The 17,471-nt window shown below is 39.1% G+C and overlaps 6 protein-coding genes across 11 annotated transcripts; 4 read left to right on the forward strand and 2 right to left on the reverse strand.

The window, feature by feature from the left end:
- Window positions 1-32: 32 nt before the first annotated feature.
- On the forward strand, window positions 33-1,988 carry LOC110848673 (aurora kinase C). 2 transcript variants are annotated; one of them, XM_022095951.2, is made up of 5 exons: window positions 33-209; window positions 293-407; window positions 491-705; window positions 772-930; window positions 1,003-1,988. In XM_022095951.2, the coding sequence occupies exons 1-5, from the start codon at window positions 178-180 to the stop codon at window positions 1,514-1,516; spliced, it is 1,035 nt and encodes a 344-aa protein (XP_021951643.1). In that variant the 5' UTR covers window positions 33-177; the 3' UTR covers window positions 1,517-1,988. The 2 variants fall into 2 exon arrangements, with proteins under 2 accessions (XP_021951643.1, XP_021951636.1); XM_022095944.2 differs by having other exon boundaries at window positions 34-209; window positions 290-407.
- Window positions 1,989-1,999: 11 nt separating this feature from the next.
- Window positions 2,000-4,204, reverse strand: LOC110848690 (CD63 antigen). 2 transcript variants are annotated; one of them, XM_022095964.2, is made up of 6 exons: window positions 4,038-4,204; window positions 3,646-3,770; window positions 3,373-3,564; window positions 3,095-3,280; window positions 2,830-3,009; window positions 2,000-2,731 (listed from the first exon to the last, which is right to left on the reverse strand). In XM_022095964.2, the coding sequence occupies exons 2-6, from the start codon at window positions 3,709-3,711 to the stop codon at window positions 2,588-2,590; spliced, it is 768 nt and encodes a 255-aa protein (XP_021951656.1). In that variant the 5' UTR covers window positions 3,712-3,770; window positions 4,038-4,204; the 3' UTR covers window positions 2,000-2,587. The 2 variants fall into 2 exon arrangements, with proteins under 2 accessions (XP_021951656.1, XP_035703270.1); XM_035847377.1 differs by lacking the exon at window positions 4,038-4,204 and adding an exon at window positions 3,954-3,972.
- A 1,667-nt stretch (window positions 4,205-5,871) lies between these two features.
- LOC110842088 (hepatitis A virus cellular receptor 1) lies at window positions 5,872-7,058 on the forward strand. 2 transcript variants are annotated; one of them, XM_022087798.2, is made up of 7 exons: window positions 5,872-6,058; window positions 6,170-6,208; window positions 6,287-6,325; window positions 6,413-6,478; window positions 6,558-6,602; window positions 6,673-6,708; window positions 6,852-7,020. In XM_022087798.2, the coding sequence occupies exons 1-7, from the start codon at window positions 5,947-5,949 to the stop codon at window positions 6,932-6,934; spliced, it is 420 nt and encodes a 139-aa protein (XP_021943490.1). In that variant the 5' UTR covers window positions 5,872-5,946; the 3' UTR covers window positions 6,935-7,020. The 2 variants fall into 2 exon arrangements, with proteins under 2 accessions (XP_021943490.1, XP_021943492.1); XM_022087800.2 differs by lacking the exon at window positions 6,287-6,325 and having other exon boundaries at window positions 6,852-7,058.
- Window positions 7,059-7,247: 189 nt separating this feature from the next.
- On the forward strand, window positions 7,248-10,216 carry LOC110844431 (endo-beta-1,6-galactanase). 2 transcript variants are annotated; one of them, XM_035846753.1, is made up of 8 exons: window positions 7,248-7,573; window positions 7,645-7,777; window positions 7,843-7,936; window positions 8,004-8,486; window positions 8,582-8,679; window positions 8,756-8,896; window positions 8,971-9,026; window positions 9,106-10,216. In XM_035846753.1, exons 1-8 carry the CDS (start codon window positions 7,394-7,396, stop codon window positions 9,742-9,744), a joined length of 1,824 nt encoding a protein of 607 aa, XP_035702646.1. In that variant the 5' UTR covers window positions 7,248-7,393; the 3' UTR covers window positions 9,745-10,216. The 2 variants fall into 2 exon arrangements, with proteins under 2 accessions (XP_035702646.1, XP_035702640.1); XM_035846747.1 differs by having other exon boundaries at window positions 7,250-7,573; window positions 8,959-9,026.
- Window positions 10,217-10,655: 439 nt separating this feature from the next.
- Window positions 10,656-13,432, forward strand: LOC110853647 (leucine-rich repeat extensin-like protein 2). The gene is made up of 6 exons (XM_022101957.2): window positions 10,656-10,920; window positions 11,000-11,240; window positions 11,321-11,643; window positions 11,731-11,869; window positions 11,956-12,019; window positions 12,096-13,432. Exons 1-6 carry the CDS (start codon window positions 10,906-10,908, stop codon window positions 12,688-12,690), a joined length of 1,377 nt encoding a protein of 458 aa, XP_021957649.1. The 5' UTR covers window positions 10,656-10,905; the 3' UTR covers window positions 12,691-13,432.
- Window positions 13,433-14,253: 821 nt separating this feature from the next.
- Window positions 14,254-17,231, reverse strand: LOC110859658 (basic salivary proline-rich protein 2). 2 transcript variants are annotated; one of them, XM_022108637.2, is made up of 3 exons: window positions 16,426-17,231; window positions 16,102-16,354; window positions 14,254-16,007 (listed from the first exon to the last, which is right to left on the reverse strand). In XM_022108637.2, exons 1-3 carry the CDS (start codon window positions 16,438-16,440, stop codon window positions 14,425-14,427), a joined length of 1,851 nt encoding a protein of 616 aa, XP_021964329.1. In that variant the 5' UTR covers window positions 16,441-17,231; the 3' UTR covers window positions 14,254-14,424. The 2 variants fall into 2 exon arrangements, with proteins under 2 accessions (XP_021964329.1, XP_021964321.1); XM_022108629.2 differs by having other exon boundaries at window positions 16,102-17,230.
- Window positions 17,232-17,471: the final 240 nt, after the last annotated feature.

Genomic DNA, 17,471 nt, shown 5'->3' on the forward strand with positions numbered 1-17,471 from the left:
CTGCCATCACCAGCCAACGAACCTTTCTATCTGTTGCTCGTCTTTCCGCATGCATTCGTTCGGCTTCACCATTCCTCATACACATTTAAGGGATCATACATACTCAATATTATATTCGTTACTGCATATTTTTGACCCTGTTTTCAAATAAATTTTCCTCTACAAGCCGTTCAAGGTATGGCTTTATCGAAAGAAAATCAAGCAATGAAGTGAGTTTTGTTCTTAAAGTAACTTACAAATTCTGATTATGAATCAGGTAAATTATAACATCATTTTTGGCTGATTTTAGTAGTTCAAGAAAGTGGACATTGCAAGATTTTGAAATAGGGAAGCCGCTGGGCAAAGGAAAATTCGGCAACGTTTATTTGTCGAGGGAGAAAAAGTCAAAGTTTCTTATTGCACTCAAGGTTCGTCAAGTACTAAACAAAAGTGACGCTCATTAATTAGACTTTGTTTTACACGTATGTATTTTGTCTTTATGGACTTTCAGGTCCTGTTTAAAAAGGAACTGAAAAGGGCGAATGTTGAACATCAATTGAGACGAGAAATCGAAATTCAGACGCACCTTCGCCACACTAACATAATTCGAATGTTTGGGTACTTCCACGATGAGACACGGGTTTATCTTATATTAGAGTATGCAAGTCAAGGAGAACTATACCAATATCTCAAAAATCAGCCAAATAAGAGATTTGAAGAACCATTGTAAGTTTTTAAGTTAAGTTAACAAATTTTTAAAACCAACTGAATACCTACTTTGCTTATTTTTAGAGCTGCCAAGTTTATTTATCAAATAGCTGATGCAATCGGGTATTGTCATCACCGAAATGTACTTCATCGGGATATAAAGCCGGAAAATATATTACTAGGAGATGATGGGATGCTAAAAATTGGTGATTTTGGGTGGTCTGTACATGCTCCATCGTCAAAGTATGATGTTTAAAAATAATAATTTATTGTGTCATATTGTGATTTGAACGTATTAAATATGCCCTTGTTTAGACGTGAAACTGTTTGTGGGACGCTGGACTATCTGCCCCCAGAAATGGTGGAGGGTTCAGCTCATGATAAAACGGCAGATATTTGGAGTATAGGGATCCTTTTGTATGAATTTTTAGTAGGAAAGCCTCCATTTGAGACCTTATCTTATAATTCTACTTATGAAAAAATTATCCGTTGTGATTATGGATTCCCTACCCATGTAACGGAAGGGGCCAGAGATCTCATCAAAAAGGTATTGAAAAAACTGCCACAAGAGAGATTACCCATCCGTCAAATATTAGTGCATCCATGGATTGCATCTCATGTTGACATTAGTAAACAACATCGTGTAAACGGAACTGGAGATAACAGACTGAAACAACAGCAGCACACAATACAACAAAGTACTTTGCCAACAACTAATAAGCCCACAACAACGTCATCGAAAGATCACAAATTTCTTGTGCCAGCTCCTCCTAGCTCTTCGAAAAGCTCTTCTAAAATACCCAATGTTAAACGATCCTATCATAATTGATGATTCCTAATTCCCTGTTGGACAATTTTTCGCTAATCAAACAAGCACGTTTTATGTCTTGTGGGTTTTAAACAGCAGATTAGGATTTGGAATTGCAGCGCAGCGCAGAATAATAATGATAAATTTACAAGCCTATCAGATTTCATTCGTTAGATGGTGACTGAAATGATAGTATTAAATATTTTATCCATCGTCGTCTTATATAATCCGCATTTTATCGTTTTTTAATTTTTTTTAAATAATCACCAGGAGCCTGATTTTAACTATTTCGTATCATACTGCACCTCTTTATAATACTAATAATTGTGAAGTGTAATACTATTTTAATTCATATCATAGGTTAATGAAGTATCATTTTAATCTCAGTGAAACCGTAAACAACGTCTTGTAATGGGGTGATTTCCTGCATGCCTGTGTCATATATTATGTACAACTACAACGTATTACATTAATAAATCACGATTTGACAACATTTCTCACTAATTGTGTGGCATAAGATATTTCAAGAATAATTTATTACTGAGAAATTCATGTCATATAAATATGTGAGGTTTAGTCTAATTAATTCATTGCCATGTTTTACAAATTAAGTATAATCGAAAAAATACAAGTTGCACCGTTACATTAGAGTGGACATAATTAATAAGTACTGTAAAGTGAAAACTAACAATTATCAGAAAGGTAAATATTATTAATAATATGGCCTACTCAAGAAATTCATAGTCGATCCACGCGAGTCGTGTTGTGAAATGTTAGTATGTAAGGAACTAAACCAAATTTAACTAAATAATACCGATAAAAATATACAACCATGGAAGATGGAGTACTTTTTAGGGTGCCGTCAGGAAAGGAAACTCTTGACGACTAAACAACCTTAGAAATTTGCGACTTGAAAATTGAAACGAAATCATTAAAATGCGGGCGATTATTTCGACGAAACTGAAACTATGCATGTAAATATGTACTCTATACCTTATAATACGAATGTTAAACAACTGACTTGGATTGTTAAGATTCAATCATGTTATACTCATACAGACTGAGAAACCGTATTGTTGGATTTCGAATTAATTAAACCGTTTCATAGCTGAACCGAATGCTGCGGGCGAGAAGGCAGGCGCAGATCACTCCCAGAAGTTGCACAACTCCAAGTGCAATTGCCACAACGCCAAGACGGGTAATAGCCAATTGATCAATAGCTTTGTTCAAGCAACCCTGAAAAACAAAACAATCGTTGATTGGTATTGTTATTATTTGTTTCGTTTGCTTTCTCTTATCAATTACTATTATTATTGCAAATAATATATATTTACCTCGGTGTAGATGATGCCGGTAACATCAATTGTATCGATGTTATCCTTGTTAATAGTCAAGGTGCAATTTTCAACAGCACCACCAACGCAACAAGAGGTTGGGACAAGGGCCTCAGTTTTCAAATCTGCGTTGTAACTAGCCTTCCAATCCGTATAGTTGGAAACACCACAGCAGTGGAGCTATTGCAATAAAAAAATATACTTTATTCTAAAAATACAAATACAAACTAACTAGTCAATCATATATAGTAATGTAACAATGTACCTCGCTCTGAACAAGGTTCCATGATCGTTGGATATCCTCAACATTTGGGAAGGTCTTGTTATAATAGTTCACCAGAGTGGAATTCAGTCCTTTTTCAGCCAATTGTTCAACATCATCTTGCAACAAGAATGCTGCAATTCCAACACCCAGTTGCAGAACCAGCACTAATCCAACGAGCACGGAGTACTGAAATGTGCCCCACCATGTTATCATTAATTAATCCGTGTACACTATGACGAAAAAATGTATCGACTACTGTAATAATAACGTAGTAATACCGCCATAATCATAGCATGATTTTCCATCCAAGCTCCACAACATCCAAGGAAAGCAATGAGAAACATGATAACTCCGATGGCGATGAAAAGCTTTGGTGGAGCTGCAAATGAGTGAGTTTCCACAAGTTGGATATAACGATCAAATCCGTTCAGAGAGCTGATTCCGAGCCAAACCATCACTATTCCAACGATCTGCACACCCAATTAATTCATTACACCCAATAAACCCAATAAACTTCATTTCGTTTCGACATGCATTATCATTGTTCATACCACAAAGACCAAATTGAAGACGAAGAGTGCATATTTCATGCACTTGTTGACACCTCCAGACACCATCTTGTCAGCTGCTTAAAGTATTATCTTATCTTGTTCAATGATGAATCCACTCCAATTATCTGAAACAATGATTATTATTAAATATGCGCATATTTCAACAAAATTTACGATAATAGAAAACTCGTGACCCTATCCAATATTACATACGCAATAAACAAAATAAATAAATTTCAAACTATCAGCCGTCTAAAACTCAACAATCAAAAATTTTGATTCAAAATGCACACAAAAACAAAACTCACTCAAATATCTAAAATGGATCAGTAAAATACGAGCCCGATGAGTTTTAGTCTACACTCACAAAGCATTGATAATTTACAACTCACCTTGTCAAAGAAATTTCTGTAAAATGTAGCAATCCAGAGAGAAATTAATTTGAATTAATTCAGAGTGAATGGCGACGTGTGTGTGAATAATAAATCCGACTGGCTGAGTCGAAGCAAGCAGCAGTTCTCTTCTGTAGCAAGTAGCAACACGAACGAAATGACGACTCAACTTTGGCTGAGGATGAGTCACGCAGTCAAAACCAACGACCAGAATTTACATGTTTCAGTTCATATCATCACTTGTTTGTTTGTCCTCTAGCTGTTATTCCTTGTTTGATGTTGTACAGATTAACAAAATGACACGATGAGTGTCCAGTTGTTATCGTTCATATTTGCTTACCAAGTCTATAATAAACGACATGACGAGATGTGAGATGTGAGATTATTTGTTGTTTGACTCTGGAAATTTGTCACTTGTTCGGACTCGAAAGAAATAAACTGCTAAAGTCTGATTGTGATCGTTATGTACTCTCCGGGTGGAGCCTATTAGGCAGAAGCCATGCTCATCCCCTCATCCTTTTCAGCAAACTGAGGAACGCGGCTGGTTTCTGCCTATTAGGCTCCACCCGGAGAGTACATAACGATCACAATCAGACTTTAGTTTAGAATAGTCGAAATCTGGTCCAGTTCATTTCCTCGTTTGCAGTAGTCAAAAATGAGGAGTACTCATGTGACTTTATGTTTGTTAAATTCATGTGGCATATCGTCGTGATTAATAATGAATCATAGTTATATTTAATCAACTACACCCGATATTTTGCATCCCGTATACATATGTAATATGAGACGACTGGAAATTGTAAAGCATGAGATTGTGTTGCAATTAGTCATACACATAATTCATAATTCGTGCAATCCTAAAATAGTATCCTGAATTTTTGTGATTTCATTTTTGTTTTGTGGTACTCCTTTTTAGTAAGGCTTGCTTCTTTTTTAGTCAGCGAAAAATTTCTTCACTGGAAACTCTGAAAGCATCCTGTAAAATTCTCATTATATATATTAGAATAACGTCGGGCATCATGAATACATGACTATGTTCTACATACTGAACTTGGTATTACCAACTTTCCTCTGTTAATAATTAAATTAATGACAAAGCTCGTCAATGAAAAAATGCACAACATATAATATTTTTCAATCTCAATCAGAGAATAAATCTTGCTCACACCGGGCCATAAGCGGTGCCAGCACACTTGCAAGCATTGAAAACTCCACATCGCTTGCTACGGGGGACCAACACATGTAACATGACTTTTTTGTGTATAAAATTAAATGGTAACAAAATTTTTTTAAATGCAATTTAATTTTTTGGTGAGTATAATTACCAAGATAATTTGTTAAAGATAGTGCTGGTATTACTGCCACTTGGAACAACTTAAACAATTCCAGATTTTTTTTACATTGAATAAAAATTTTTACTCGTATTCTTTGCGTTTTCCCCCATCTATTCATTTGTAAATCTAAAGAGTTAGCTGGCAACCTGAGATTACGAGATGGTAAAGGTGCGAGCAAGATTTACAGTCTGATCTCAATCATGCCAGAAAGGCATGCATTTCTTCGAGCTCAACAAATCTACGCACAAGTCTATGCTGATGAGCTCTGTACATAATGCAGAAATTTCTGATAAGTATGAAAATAACCTTGTAAAACAAGGGGATTTAGAATTTATGCGTCGTACTTTGTGGCGATTTTACAAGTAAAGGAGTTGAAACTGGAATCAGTCTGCTGCCCAATAATGGATCATTAGGAAATTGTTTTTTAATGAGATTCAATCCAAATTAGCAGCTATCGGGTTACAAATGTCTCGAATGTGATGCTTCTATATAAGGTTTTGAAGCGAGGGGGTCTTGATTCTGTCTGAAATTATTGTTTGCCTCTTCCCCATAGCTGGCATCTCTCCTCTTGAAGCATGGGTCATATATTTTTGACATCCGTCGTCGTGGTCTTCAGTGGGGCCCTCGTCATGGTGCTGGCTCAAGTCCCTGAGGTTCCTGTCAATGGGACCGTACCACAACTGCCAGGTTTAACCTTCTGCAATTACAAGATTATAAATAATTGTGCATACAGTGTACACATCAGAATTCTGGAGTATCCGTGAAGCTCTTCTTTATATGTGTCCATGTTATTTTCAGGAGGACTTCCAGTTAATACCACAGTTCCAGAGTTGCCAGGTAAGGTCACACAAATGCAAACACCTTTACTAATATGCCTTCCGTGAAGCTCTTCTTTATATTTGTTCATGTTTTCAGGAGGACTTCCTGTAAATACCACAGTTCCAGAGTTGCCAGGTAAGGCCACACCACAAATGCAGACACCCATAGAACAGAAGGTTTCAAACTAGTCAACATGATTTGTGAAGCAATTTTCTTCTCCAGGCGGGCTTCCCGTCAATACGACTCTTCCGGTTACACCCCCACCTCTTAATGGCACCCTCCCAATCGGTAAGGTCAGATATGGGAATTAGTAAATAAACCCATGTACGGTCGGTTGCTATTTATTCTATTAATCGCTCAAATAAAGGGTCCCTACCGACTATCCCCCCAGTCAATACGACTTTGCCAATAGGTAAGGAAATAGACAAGGTCAGGCCTTTATAAAAAATCTCACAACGATTGATTTTTTGTGGATTTTACAGGAACCACCCTCCCACCTCTGAATGGAACACTGCCAGGTAAATAATTTCATTACTTCATATTGCATTCACATTTTTTGGATTTGATTTAAAATACTGTAATTGGATTTTCCAATTTTTCATGCCTCCTTCAAATTGATTGGCATACAATTAAAGAATACATTTTTATTTTATTTTTGAAGGTGGGATCCCGACACTCCCTCCACTGAATGAAACTGGTGGCCTTCCCATTGAACTTCCTGCTGGTTTCCCAGAATTTGGATAAGTTATCGCCAGCGTCGCGTGTTACATATTATTCACAGTTTCTGATATCCTATCTGATAGATCGAACTCAGAACGACGATAAATAAATTATTAGGAAAAATGTTAATAAATGCTGGACTTTCTTATTTGGGGGTCGCTGATGTAAGAAGGGTTGCGCTACATGCATTATACAGATTCATTATACCTATTATTATATTTGATGCACAAATGCACAATGCTATACCATGGTACTTATTCATGTATATTTTTGTGTTAATCGTCAATAATGGTCCTCAGTACATGCATTCATTGTATTCCTGATTGTGGATATCAAGGAATACATCATTTTGTGACAAGATAACAGTTGCCGATAATTTAAGAAACAATATCGTTTCATAACCAAAATATAAATAGCGTTGGAATCCTACTCCGAACTGAAAACTTATTAAGTGATCCTATATTTAAACTGGAAGAGCCGAAAATGATAATCCAAACGTTAATTTTCTTGGGTGCTATGGCCCACGTGCAAGGAGCGTTTGTGGATCCGGGAGTAGTATTTGAAACCTGGAGAGGATGGGGCACTTCTCTAGCCTGGTTTGGCGACGTATTGGGAGGATTTGATCAGGGCGTCCAGGATGAGATCATCAACGCCTTGTTTTCTGTGAGACTTTTTTGAACACGATTTTCTGAATTATTAGCATTCACTTCAAAATATATCATAGCTTTTTGCAGCCAGCTCAATTAAATCTCAATATTTTGCGGTACACTATTGGTGGGACGACTCCTGGGGAACTTGTGTGTGGCGAATTCCGTCCTGGTGGGGGTACTGAATCATTCAAAGATGGTCCCGATTTACCATTCAATTGTGAGCAGAATTACCAATGTAGGTAGCACCGAAACTATAAACGTGACGTGTTTATGCATTCACAGGGAACCGTGATCCTCGTGCTCGGAAGGTGCTTCAAGCAGCAAAAGCAATGGGCGTGGACACTTTTGAAGCTTTTTCCAATTCACCTCCTCAGTGGTTTGTATTTTCCATTTTATTTTGCAACTCGTGTGAACTTAGTTAACATAACTGATTTTAATCACAGGATGACGATATCCGGATGTTCCAAGGGTAACTCGGCTGGAGGTTCGCTTCATGCAAATTTTGACCCTGTGAATGCTTCTCAATTCTCCGACTACTTGACGGAGATCGTAAACCATTTTCACACCGAGTGGAACCTTACCTTCACCAGCCTTGCCCCCTTTAACGAGCCTTCCTCCGGCTACTGGAACGGAGCGTCAAGTGCTCAGGAAGGGTGCTGTATGGAGAGATCAACCATGATGGCAGTCATTCAGGCCCTCCATTCATCCATTGGGGAAAAAGGCATGAATTATGTCAGCATTTCGGTTGGGGATGAAACTGAGATAAATCAAGAGCTGTTGACTCAAGAAACCTTCACCGAATCAGGAATCGCCAACTTGTACACGAAAGTCAATACGCACGGGTACTCGGACAATGGGAGGGAAAACAGGGCTCCTTTGTACACGCTTTCTAAGAAGAATGGGCACGCTCTCTGGATGGACGAAGTGTACTTAATTCATTCAACAAAGCAATAATTAATTGTAGCGTTTACGAATTCCTCTAGAGTTTAAGTGAGTAAAAAGTATGCTCATCATGGTACAGGGGATGGCAGGCTTCGCCACAAGGAGACATGACTCAAGGGATCGCTTTGGCGGAGAGGGTAGTCTACGATATTAGAAATATGAACCCAGAAGCGTGGGGTAGGTGTTTGGGTGATAGGCTTGTGTAAATCTTATCTGGCATCACTTATTTTATCCTACTCCATGTGTATTGTAGTTTACTGGCAAGTAATGGAAGACCAGCAACCGTGGGCGTGGGGGCTGCTTGACATTCCTTATACTGACCCATCCATAGACGCAATTCGATATAATTCTGGATATCACAGTTTTAAGCAGTTCACCAAATATATCAAGAAAGGTTCCCACTCCTCAGATGCATAATTAATAATCTTGACATATCTCAGATTGAATTTCAAACAGGTTATAAAATAGTACACGTGAGCGATTCAAACTCAATAGCTGCGTATGACGAAAGTTCCAACATTCTGGTACAAAATTTTTAACAAAATAATTAATTACAATATTTTCTAACCCGACCAACCAACAACGTTTTCTTAATTCAACCAGGTCATTGTCACGGTCAACATACAAGGAATAGTTCGAGCTGTAAATTATGATCTGAGATTAGTAGCTTCAAGTTCCACTCCAACCGTCACGGCCACTCGAACTTCAGCAACGGAAGAAAATGCGGATTTGGGAGAGGTCCCCTTGAACGGAGAGTTTGAAGTGATTTACAACGCACCTCCCACCTCGATTACCACGTTCCTGGTAATGAACGCCGTTTTGTCCGATACCTTGGAAAACCTGCTGGTCAACGGGGATTTCGAATCTGTCGGTCGAGAAGGTTGGTCGCTCCTCTACGGAGATCGGGACGACGGTGCCATAAATGGAAACTACGTTTATACCGGAAGTCTGAGTGGATATCTTGACTTTGCCCCATCCGAGTTGTCCCTAATCCAAAATGTGACGGTGCCAGAGAGTCGAACATACTACCTGAGTGCTCGGGTGGCTACGTCATCTTTACGAGCCGTGTTTGGCATCCTCATTAATGGGGAGCAAGGTCGAGAGCTGGGTGTCGGGGTGTCACGAGGGTATGAACCCTACGGAATTTCATTCTACGCAGCTGCTCAGGATGTGATTAGCGTTTATGTCTATGGACCAAGGGGAGCAAGCAATGCACAGATTGACAACGTTGTCCTTCACTGACGAAATATTAGGGCGGAGATGTTAACATGTTTATAGTTATCAACGTACTCTAGTATCATTTCAGTTGTGAATGCAAGTTAAAGTAAGTATTACTTATTAGAATTTTGCAATGAGGACTTGGTACGGCTACGGCATTACACATATAATTTATAGGCCCTCAAATAGATATAGTTGCGTTGTGCTACATTTGTATAAAAATTGTAATTCAGATTAATCCTTTTCGCGAGATCTTGTATTTTCTGAACACGCCAGATACAAGACTTTAGCAAGATTGAGTAATTAGTGACATGATCATAACCACATGAAATAGTGTTTGCACGTAGACTTTATTACGTTACATCTCTTTTAATGTGACAAGCACAAATGCTACAAATGCAATATTATTGCTGTTTAATAATGGGTTGGATTGTGGTGATAGTAATAAAAGCGAACAATTTCAATTTACTTGAACAGCTCGCCAACCAAACATGCACTTAAGTATATTTATGTACTATTGCATATTATTTAGTGTTGCATGTGCGGTGAGACTTTGATCTAATCGGTCTTATAGTGCACAAATTTTCATGAAATGCGTACGCATGCATAAGCTTGCAAAAATATATAAAAGGCAAATGGTGAAGTTGTCAATTTCTCTCTCGCTTTTACTCTACTTCCTTAATCATAATCTGCTTTATTTTACCTCACCAACACTTTGCCGGTGTGGTAGCAAAGCAATGAGGTAGCTACGAGGTGACCATAGAAGTAAGTCTAGATCCTGACGTGTGGTCTATGTATGCATGAATTCTTGCTTTTTAATAAGATGTATTCTGTATCATATAAATGAAGTCGTTTCTACTGCACGGTGTGAGGAATTAAATATCAAGAGCAATTTCCCCACCCTTTGCCATGCAAAAGTCGTCAAATGTTGGAATCCGTAGCTATGCATTTGTTGGATTTGACGATATCCGTAGCGATATGAAATGTTGGATTGCTCTCATAATCTCATACCTGAAGATAATTTGCTAAGGTTAAATTAAAACAAAACCACAAGGTGCAAACATTCTGCATGCATTTAGCGACTGGTTCAGTCATGCACTTTGTTCAATTGTGATTCTTTATTTGTTGATAAAAATAGCGAGTGAGTAAAGTTTTGTGCTTGGAATTTAACTGAAAGTCGAAAATATGAGACTGATTTTGGTAAGTAATGATTTTTGCATACATTTTATAGAAATTACATACAAAAAGTATCATTTTATGATTGTTGGGGTGGGTGCAGATTGTGGTGGCTTCGTTGGTCACTGTAGTTCTGGGAGGTCCTCACCCAAGACACAATAAGATCCGACGTGGGGGGCCCTTTCATCATCACGGACCACCCCCACCTCGACATTACGCTCATCAAAACCTGCACAGCTCAGCACCTTTCAGTCACCATGGGCATGGGCATGGCGGTGGGCCAGCGATAGGTGGAATTAGTAATTACGCTTATCTTGCTGGTGGCGAAGGACATGGTGCACATGGTAAATTTTATCTGCTAGATATTCATACTAACTCTTACGTGACTGATATTTATTGGGATTATGTCGTTGGCAAATTTTAGGCCATCACCACCAGAACCACCATCCTCCCCAATTATTAGGGGGAGGGCAAGAGCTGTTGAGCAGCTTGTCGCAAGCCTACGCCCCTGTGGAGCCTCCCTCACTTTCTGTTGCTCCCATCATCCCATATGAACCAGAAGGTCACTTTCCCGGAGGAGGAGTAGATGGTGGTGGTGGTGGTGGTTATCCAGAACCAGGTCCGGCCCCTGCAACGACCTCAATCTCAAAATCAGTCTACGTCTTCTCAGCCCCCCATGAACCATCGGAACACATTCGTCCACATATCGTTAAGAAGTTTCCACAACAGAAACAGAAACATTATCAAGTAAGACTAGTTGCATCCAAAAAAATAGTTACTTATTCAGAAGTTTGTATTTTCTGCTTTACGACTGTCTCTATTATGTTAATCCAGGTCCTCTTCATCAACGCTCCAAACCCACCCCCACATCCCCAACATACCGTCGAGTTGCCCCCACCCCCAGAGTTGAAGACACAGATTTACGTCCTTGTCAAGAAACCTCAGCCTGCCCCACCAGTTAAAATAATTCCTGGTTCGTACACAGTTAATTTTGCCAAACATGAATATTTAAATGTAAAAATTCGAAACCAAAAAACTATTTCCAACAATCTATTTCAGCTAAAGTTCCGCTAAGCAAGCCTGAAGTGTACTTCATTCGCTATAAAAACAACCAGGGTGGAGGGTGAGTGATATCATACAAAGCTCCATAGATATTCATAAGCTCCATATTTGCATATTTCTTATTTCATTCCTCCCAGATATGCACCGATCCCATCCGACGCTCCGATCACATATCCCCAAGTAATTGACCACGGTGGACACCACGGTGAGCAGCTCATCTATCACGACCAACCTCAACTTCTCCACCAACCACACGAGGAGCAATTTCAACCCTTGGTACAACCAGGCCTGGAATCGCCGCAAGAATACACTTCAATTGTCCCCGTTCAAGAGCATGAACACCAACTCGAGTACGCACCCCATCACCATCAACAGCTCCAGCAATTCCAGCCTGGTCCGGAGGAGTACGTTGTTGGACCACAGGAAGGTCAGTACGGAGAGTACGTGGAAGGGGGTGGTGTCGTTGGAGGGGTACAAGAACAATATGCTCCTGCTACCGTGGGCGACCCATATTCCGATTACAGTCGCTTATCCGCCCATTTCTCCACCGTGACCGGAAGACCTGTCAAACTCCTCAGCTCGAGGCTGTGGAACAAGAAAAAGTCAACTAAACTCAGACGGCGAAAAAACCCCGTCTCCCGAAGCGATGCTAATAATGAGAAATGGACTCCAATTATTGCAAAGAATAAGGTCGGAAAAAGAGAGTTGGATGCAGGCATGTCTGGCATCTAAACCAATTACGTCACGTTCAAATCAAAATATTGCCATGTTATTTTAGGTCTAAATTATTAATTAACAAAAATTCTTTCATAGGTACCATAGTTCATCATCCTATTTACTTGTTAGAGCAATACATATATAGGCAGGGCTGATGCGGTCATTTAATTTTATACGCGTAACTATACATAATCTGGTAAAAGTTTCCCTTTCAACTTACCAATTTCAAAAACAGTTTCCAATACCAGCGAACAAACCCAGTCTGCAGGAGTACATGCCTTGCATAATAATGCAAATTCTTAATCAGATGCGATTTTCTTTCAATTCAATAATATGGGTGGAGTAAGTGGGCAAGATTGCGATTGATCATCAAAACTGCAACAACAACGAGGCAAGTTTTTTTACCACCGCAATAGCCACGGGATATGTGACTTACTATTTAAGTTGCATATGCAGTGTTATGATAACGACTACTAATAATAATGATAAACTAGTCTGTGAAGGAAACGAAAGTGACCAACAAACAATCCACGAGGCTCAGGCACTACTACCAAATGAACCAACGTTAAGCTTGCATTTTTTAACGAATTCTGTTTTTTTATTCCTTTATTCTCCTTTTTTTGCAGTTCATTGTTGACTTTTACTATATGTAATTGTTTCATATTTGTTATATATGCAGTAAAAAGCAAATACTTGTTATTTTTTATTTACACACTTCCTTTTCTGTAAATAAAAGTAAAGCAAAAATGTGTGCGTATATAGATTTCTTTCCGTCGTGCTAATTACAGAGTAAGTTTAAAGCGATGTTGATGTGATAATATGCTGCAGACAACAATATTTCTTTTTATGACAAAAATGTGTTATTACTATTACCTCATTTTGAAAGGGAATGAATTAATGAGAGACAATAGGAAGTTGAACCACATCCGTTGAAATGAAATGTCAAAGGTGCAATTCATTTTAATTGATGACTGACAAGAGTTGTATACACAACGGACGGGCCCATGACTATATACTCCACGTGGTAGGTATGTAACAAATTTTTTCTGATCATCACAATGATCGAGCAATGATTTGATTCTGATTTCATTTGTATTTCGAACTAAGTAAATAAGTTCGACCAACAACGACGTGTCACCTAAAACTTGCCATTCATCAAAATTAAGAAAAATGTCCTCCCATAAAATCAAAAACGCATAACGTCTTTTCATGCTTACGACAAATGCTATGGCTTGACATTGAAACTTGTAAAGAAAAATGGGACACTGATCCCCCTTCACACACACCTCCTCCTACCTTCAACCATCCAAGTTTCACTTTCATTTTCTTACGTGAGAAAATTTTTACAAAGACAAAAAACCGGTTTTATGGGCGCAGTGCGAATGCATACAGTAATTGCAAGAAAGACGTGTACATATCGTAGGGTGCATTCCAAGTAACACTGTAAATACACAAGTACACTGCCCTACGAATACTACGATGAGTCCATAACTCACATTTAAAGTGAAGTGGAAAGTTCCTTTTACTCAACGACAGCGCCTTAATGTTAAGATGCATAACAAGGAAAAAACATACCGCTTTGTCAAAAATAATAATTTACTGACTTTTGAAGCTTACAAAAAAACTCTCGCATTGTAAATGAAATATATTGGTAAACTTGAATGATAAGGTCGTTTTGCTCTTGTGTATGTACATGGAAATAAATACTGGTGGGTCCCACGAAGTCCTCCATGCCAATAGTTCTAGCATTTATTTTCGATTCCAAGGTACTGAACCAGGAGCTGTGTAGTGGGAGGATGACGACGATGACGACGAAGTGGAGAAGAGTGGAGGTCTGTTGGACCCCATTTCCATCGCAAATGCAGATGATGTCGAGGGCAGCATGAAGGATGGTCTAAACTTTTCTCGATAACCACCTTCATTTTCATTATTCACATACTTTTCAGCGATCTGTTCACTTGCAAAGTCGTTCTCATTCTGAGCAATGGCGTTGTAAGAGTCTGAATTTATGTCTGAAGTTGAAGGCAAACCTTGATGATTATTTTTGTATTTGATGAAAAATACTTCTGGGGGAGCTGGAGTTGTCGTTGGGGGTTTTGTGAATTTTATTTCTGGGGCTGACTGAGGTTTTTTGACAAGAACGTAGACGAGGGTCTTTTGCTCCGGTGGAGTTGGAAGCTGAATCTCCACTTGGGGATGAGGTGGGGGATTTGGGGCTTTGATCACGACCACTTGGTAACGCGTTTCGGGCTTCGAATGTGGCACTCTGACGGGCGGAAGTGGACGTGAAGCCTCGTCACCAAAGCTATTTTCTGGGGGGCCGTACACGTAGACAAAGTTGAGATCCTTTTGTTCTTGTTGATTATCGTAGTTGTAGCCGGTGTTGATCTGTTGGTCTGGTCGAGCAAGTGGGTAGTTTACTTGGTCGAGGGGGCTGTTGTAGTATTGTTGTGGAGGAGAAGGTTGCACTCCGTATTGCGTGTTGGGGTTAGAGTCTGGTTGCGACATAATGTTACTCGCAAAGTGATCAGTTTGTTGGTGAGGTTGGAAGTTAGTTTGGGGTGGAGAAGGCTGGAAATTTGTTTGGACAGAATTCGTCAGTAGTTGAGGTTGTGAATTAAAATTTTGTTGAGGTTGTACGTTGAAGTTTTGTTGAGGCTGGAAATATACGGGCTGCTGTGGGGGCACAGGTCCGACTGCCATTGGTGGTGGGGGTCCATGAAATTGTTGCTGGTGTCGTTGCTTTTTTCGTGGTCGCAACCTATCCCCAAAGGAAATGCTGAAACTATATGATTTTGGTGGACGTGAAGGTGGTCCATATGCTTGATTTTGTTGTGGGGGTGATCCATATGCTTGATTTTGTTGTGGGGGTGGTCCATATGCTTGATTTTGTTGTGGAGGTGGTCCATACCCTTGATTTTTTTCCTGGGGTGGTCCATATGCTTGATTTTGCTGTGGGGGTGGTCCATAGGCTTGATTTTGTTGTGGAGGTGGTCCATACCCTTGATTTTTTTCCTGGGGTGGTCCATATGCTTGATTTTGCTGTGGGGGTGGTCCATAGGCTTGATTTTGTTGCTGAGGTAGTCCATAAGCTGGCGTTTGCTGTGGGGGTGGTCCATAGACTTGATTTTGTTCCTGAGGTGGTCCATAGGCTTGATTTTGTTGTTGTGGTGGTCCATACCCTTGATTCTGATTTTGATTTTGTACTTGATGGCTCGCAAAATTTGGGGGATTTGGTTCGGCAGAATTTTGACTTTGATTTTCGTTACCATGTTGGTGATTTCCTTCCTGGGTAGTTTGACTCTCTGGTTTCTTTCTTTTCGATTTTGAATCTAAAATTCACCATAAAATTTATACAGTAAGTCTTCATTTTTTTTAAAGCTTATCAAAATATATTGTACCGATTTTAACGCATGAACTTCTTACCTTTAAACAGACAAAGAATTCGATCAGGATCGCCTAATCGCTGCACATTGTAGACTGGCTCCTCTGGTTGCTGATGGAGTAGCCCCGAGAGAACATTTGCAAATTGACCATCTTTGAGGATATCCTGTCCGCTCGTTTCCATAATCTCATCTTCGTCAGCTCCAGCAACGGCATTATTGCGGTTATAATTTGCACGCACTTCGCTGACACCAATCGTCATGAAACCCATCCATAAAGCGACAATGGCCAATCTCTGAAAAAAATATTCCCAAATTTTTTCTATCGGAAAATAAGTACAAGACATCAAAGCAACCTCAATATCACCTTAATATGTCTCATTTTGCCTCCTAAAAGGAAATCTCAACTCTCCTCTTGTTTTTAACGTTAGCTCACGTTATATATATATAATCACACTAGGCAATGGGACTCATCACCTTACACATTAAATAAAAAATTAAATAAATATTTCTGTGCAAAGGAAGCAATCCACAAGAGTTTTATCCCTGCAAAAAAGGATAACTGAGCCAATGTCCAACTCGCATTTGGTTTTTGTCTCTTGCAGAAAAAAGAAGATTCCTACTGATACGATGGGAAACGTGGAGCGGATATCGAAAATAAAGTCATCTTTTTGTGAAGATGAGTCAAAAATGAAGATGAGATGAAAGGGAAAATCAACTTGGCTCATGCCTCGCTTAAATGAATGGTGCGGTCAAGAGTTTGTAATCAACGATCATCTTCACTTTCTGCGAACCCACTCGTTCCCCACAAAAGTGACCCATTAGCACCCAATCTTGAAAAAATTTGCATTTCCCATATTATTATGTTGTCAAATCTTACTTAGATTGTAGGTATTGCCATAAGTCACTAGAAGTGCCATTCTTCGTTGCATTGTGCAGATATCTGCCTGTTGTATTTGAATGGGGATTGTTAGCTTGTACTAAATAACTCCCAATCAATCAAGTTATATTGGAATTATTATTTACGACGATAAGGACACAGCAAAGCTTGACTATTGAGCTAGTTCGTCCAGAGTATATAATCATTTTTATTATATGCTATACAAAAATTCGCCCCCGCAAATCATTGCAAATTGTGACCTAGTTAAAAACTAAAAGAATTGGTTCCATCATTAACAATTGCGTCACTAACTCTAGAAGTATTTAATAAAATGATATATTGTTCTATTTTGCCATGATTTCATAGCACATATTTACATACATATATATATACAGGTACAGCATATACGCATATAATACACCCAAGCTAAAAATAAAAATAAACAAAATGACAAATTCCAACACTATGCGCGTATGAGCACTCTTTGATATCGTGGACTCGCATAATTGTTTATGAGCATTTTCTGGAGCCAA

Source organism: Folsomia candida, unplaced genomic scaffold, assembly GCF_002217175.1.
Source record: "Folsomia candida strain VU population unplaced genomic scaffold, ASM221717v1 Fcan01_Sc001, whole genome shotgun sequence".
NCBI lineage: Eukaryota > Metazoa > Arthropoda > Collembola > Entomobryomorpha > Isotomidae > Folsomia > Folsomia candida.

Excerpts from the sequence above, each read along its gene's own strand:
- LOC110859658 (XM_022108629.2), bottom strand. The coding sequence starts at position 16,405 with ATGTCTTGTACTTATTTTCCGATAGAAAAAATTTGGGAATATTTTTTT. Across the intron at positions 16,008-16,101 it reads AATTCTTTGTCTGTTTAAAG|ATTCAAAATCGAAAAGAAAG; the intron begins GTAAGAAGTTCA and ends GGTGAATTTTAG.
- LOC110848673 (XM_022095944.2), top strand. The coding sequence starts at position 178 with ATGGCTTTATCGAAAGAAAATCAAGCAATGAA. Across the intron at positions 706-771 it reads AAGAGATTTGAAGAACCATT|AGCTGCCAAGTTTATTTATC; the intron begins GTAAGTTTTTAA and ends GCTTATTTTTAG. Across the intron at positions 931-1,002 it reads GTACATGCTCCATCGTCAAA|ACGTGAAACTGTTTGTGGGA; the intron begins GTATGATGTTTA and ends GCCCTTGTTTAG.
- LOC110848690 (XM_022095964.2), bottom strand. The coding sequence starts at position 3,711 with ATGGTGTCTGGAGGTGTCAACAAGTGCATGAAATATGCACTCTTCGTC. Across the intron at positions 3,565-3,645 it reads TCTTCAATTTGGTCTTTGTG|ATCGTTGGAATAGTGATGGT; the intron begins GTATGAACAATG and ends TTGGGTGTGCAG. Across the intron at positions 3,281-3,372 it reads ATCATGCTATGATTATGGCG|TACTCCGTGCTCGTTGGATT; the intron begins GTATTACTACGT and ends GGCACATTTCAG.
- LOC110844431 (XM_035846747.1), top strand. The coding sequence starts at position 7,394 with ATGATAATCCAAACGTTAATTTTCTTGGGTGCTATGGCCCACGTGCAA. Across the intron at positions 7,574-7,644 it reads TCATCAACGCCTTGTTTTCT|CCAGCTCAATTAAATCTCAA; the intron begins GTGAGACTTTTT and ends AGCTTTTTGCAG. Across the intron at positions 9,027-9,105 it reads ACGAAAGTTCCAACATTCTG|GTCATTGTCACGGTCAACAT; the intron begins GTACAAAATTTT and ends TAATTCAACCAG.
- LOC110842088 (XM_022087798.2), top strand. The coding sequence starts at position 5,947 with ATGGGTCATATATTTTTGACATCCGTCGTCGTGGTCTTCAGTGGGGCC. Across the intron at positions 6,326-6,412 it reads CACAGTTCCAGAGTTGCCAG|GCGGGCTTCCCGTCAATACG; the intron begins GTAAGGCCACAC and ends TTTCTTCTCCAG. Across the intron at positions 6,709-6,851 it reads TCTGAATGGAACACTGCCAG|GTGGGATCCCGACACTCCCT; the intron begins GTAAATAATTTC and ends TTATTTTTGAAG.
- LOC110853647 (XM_022101957.2), top strand. Across the intron at positions 11,870-11,955 it reads ACCAGTTAAAATAATTCCTG|CTAAAGTTCCGCTAAGCAAG; the intron begins GTTCGTACACAG and ends AATCTATTTCAG. Across the intron at positions 12,020-12,095 it reads AAAAACAACCAGGGTGGAGG|ATATGCACCGATCCCATCCG; the intron begins GTGAGTGATATC and ends CATTCCTCCCAG.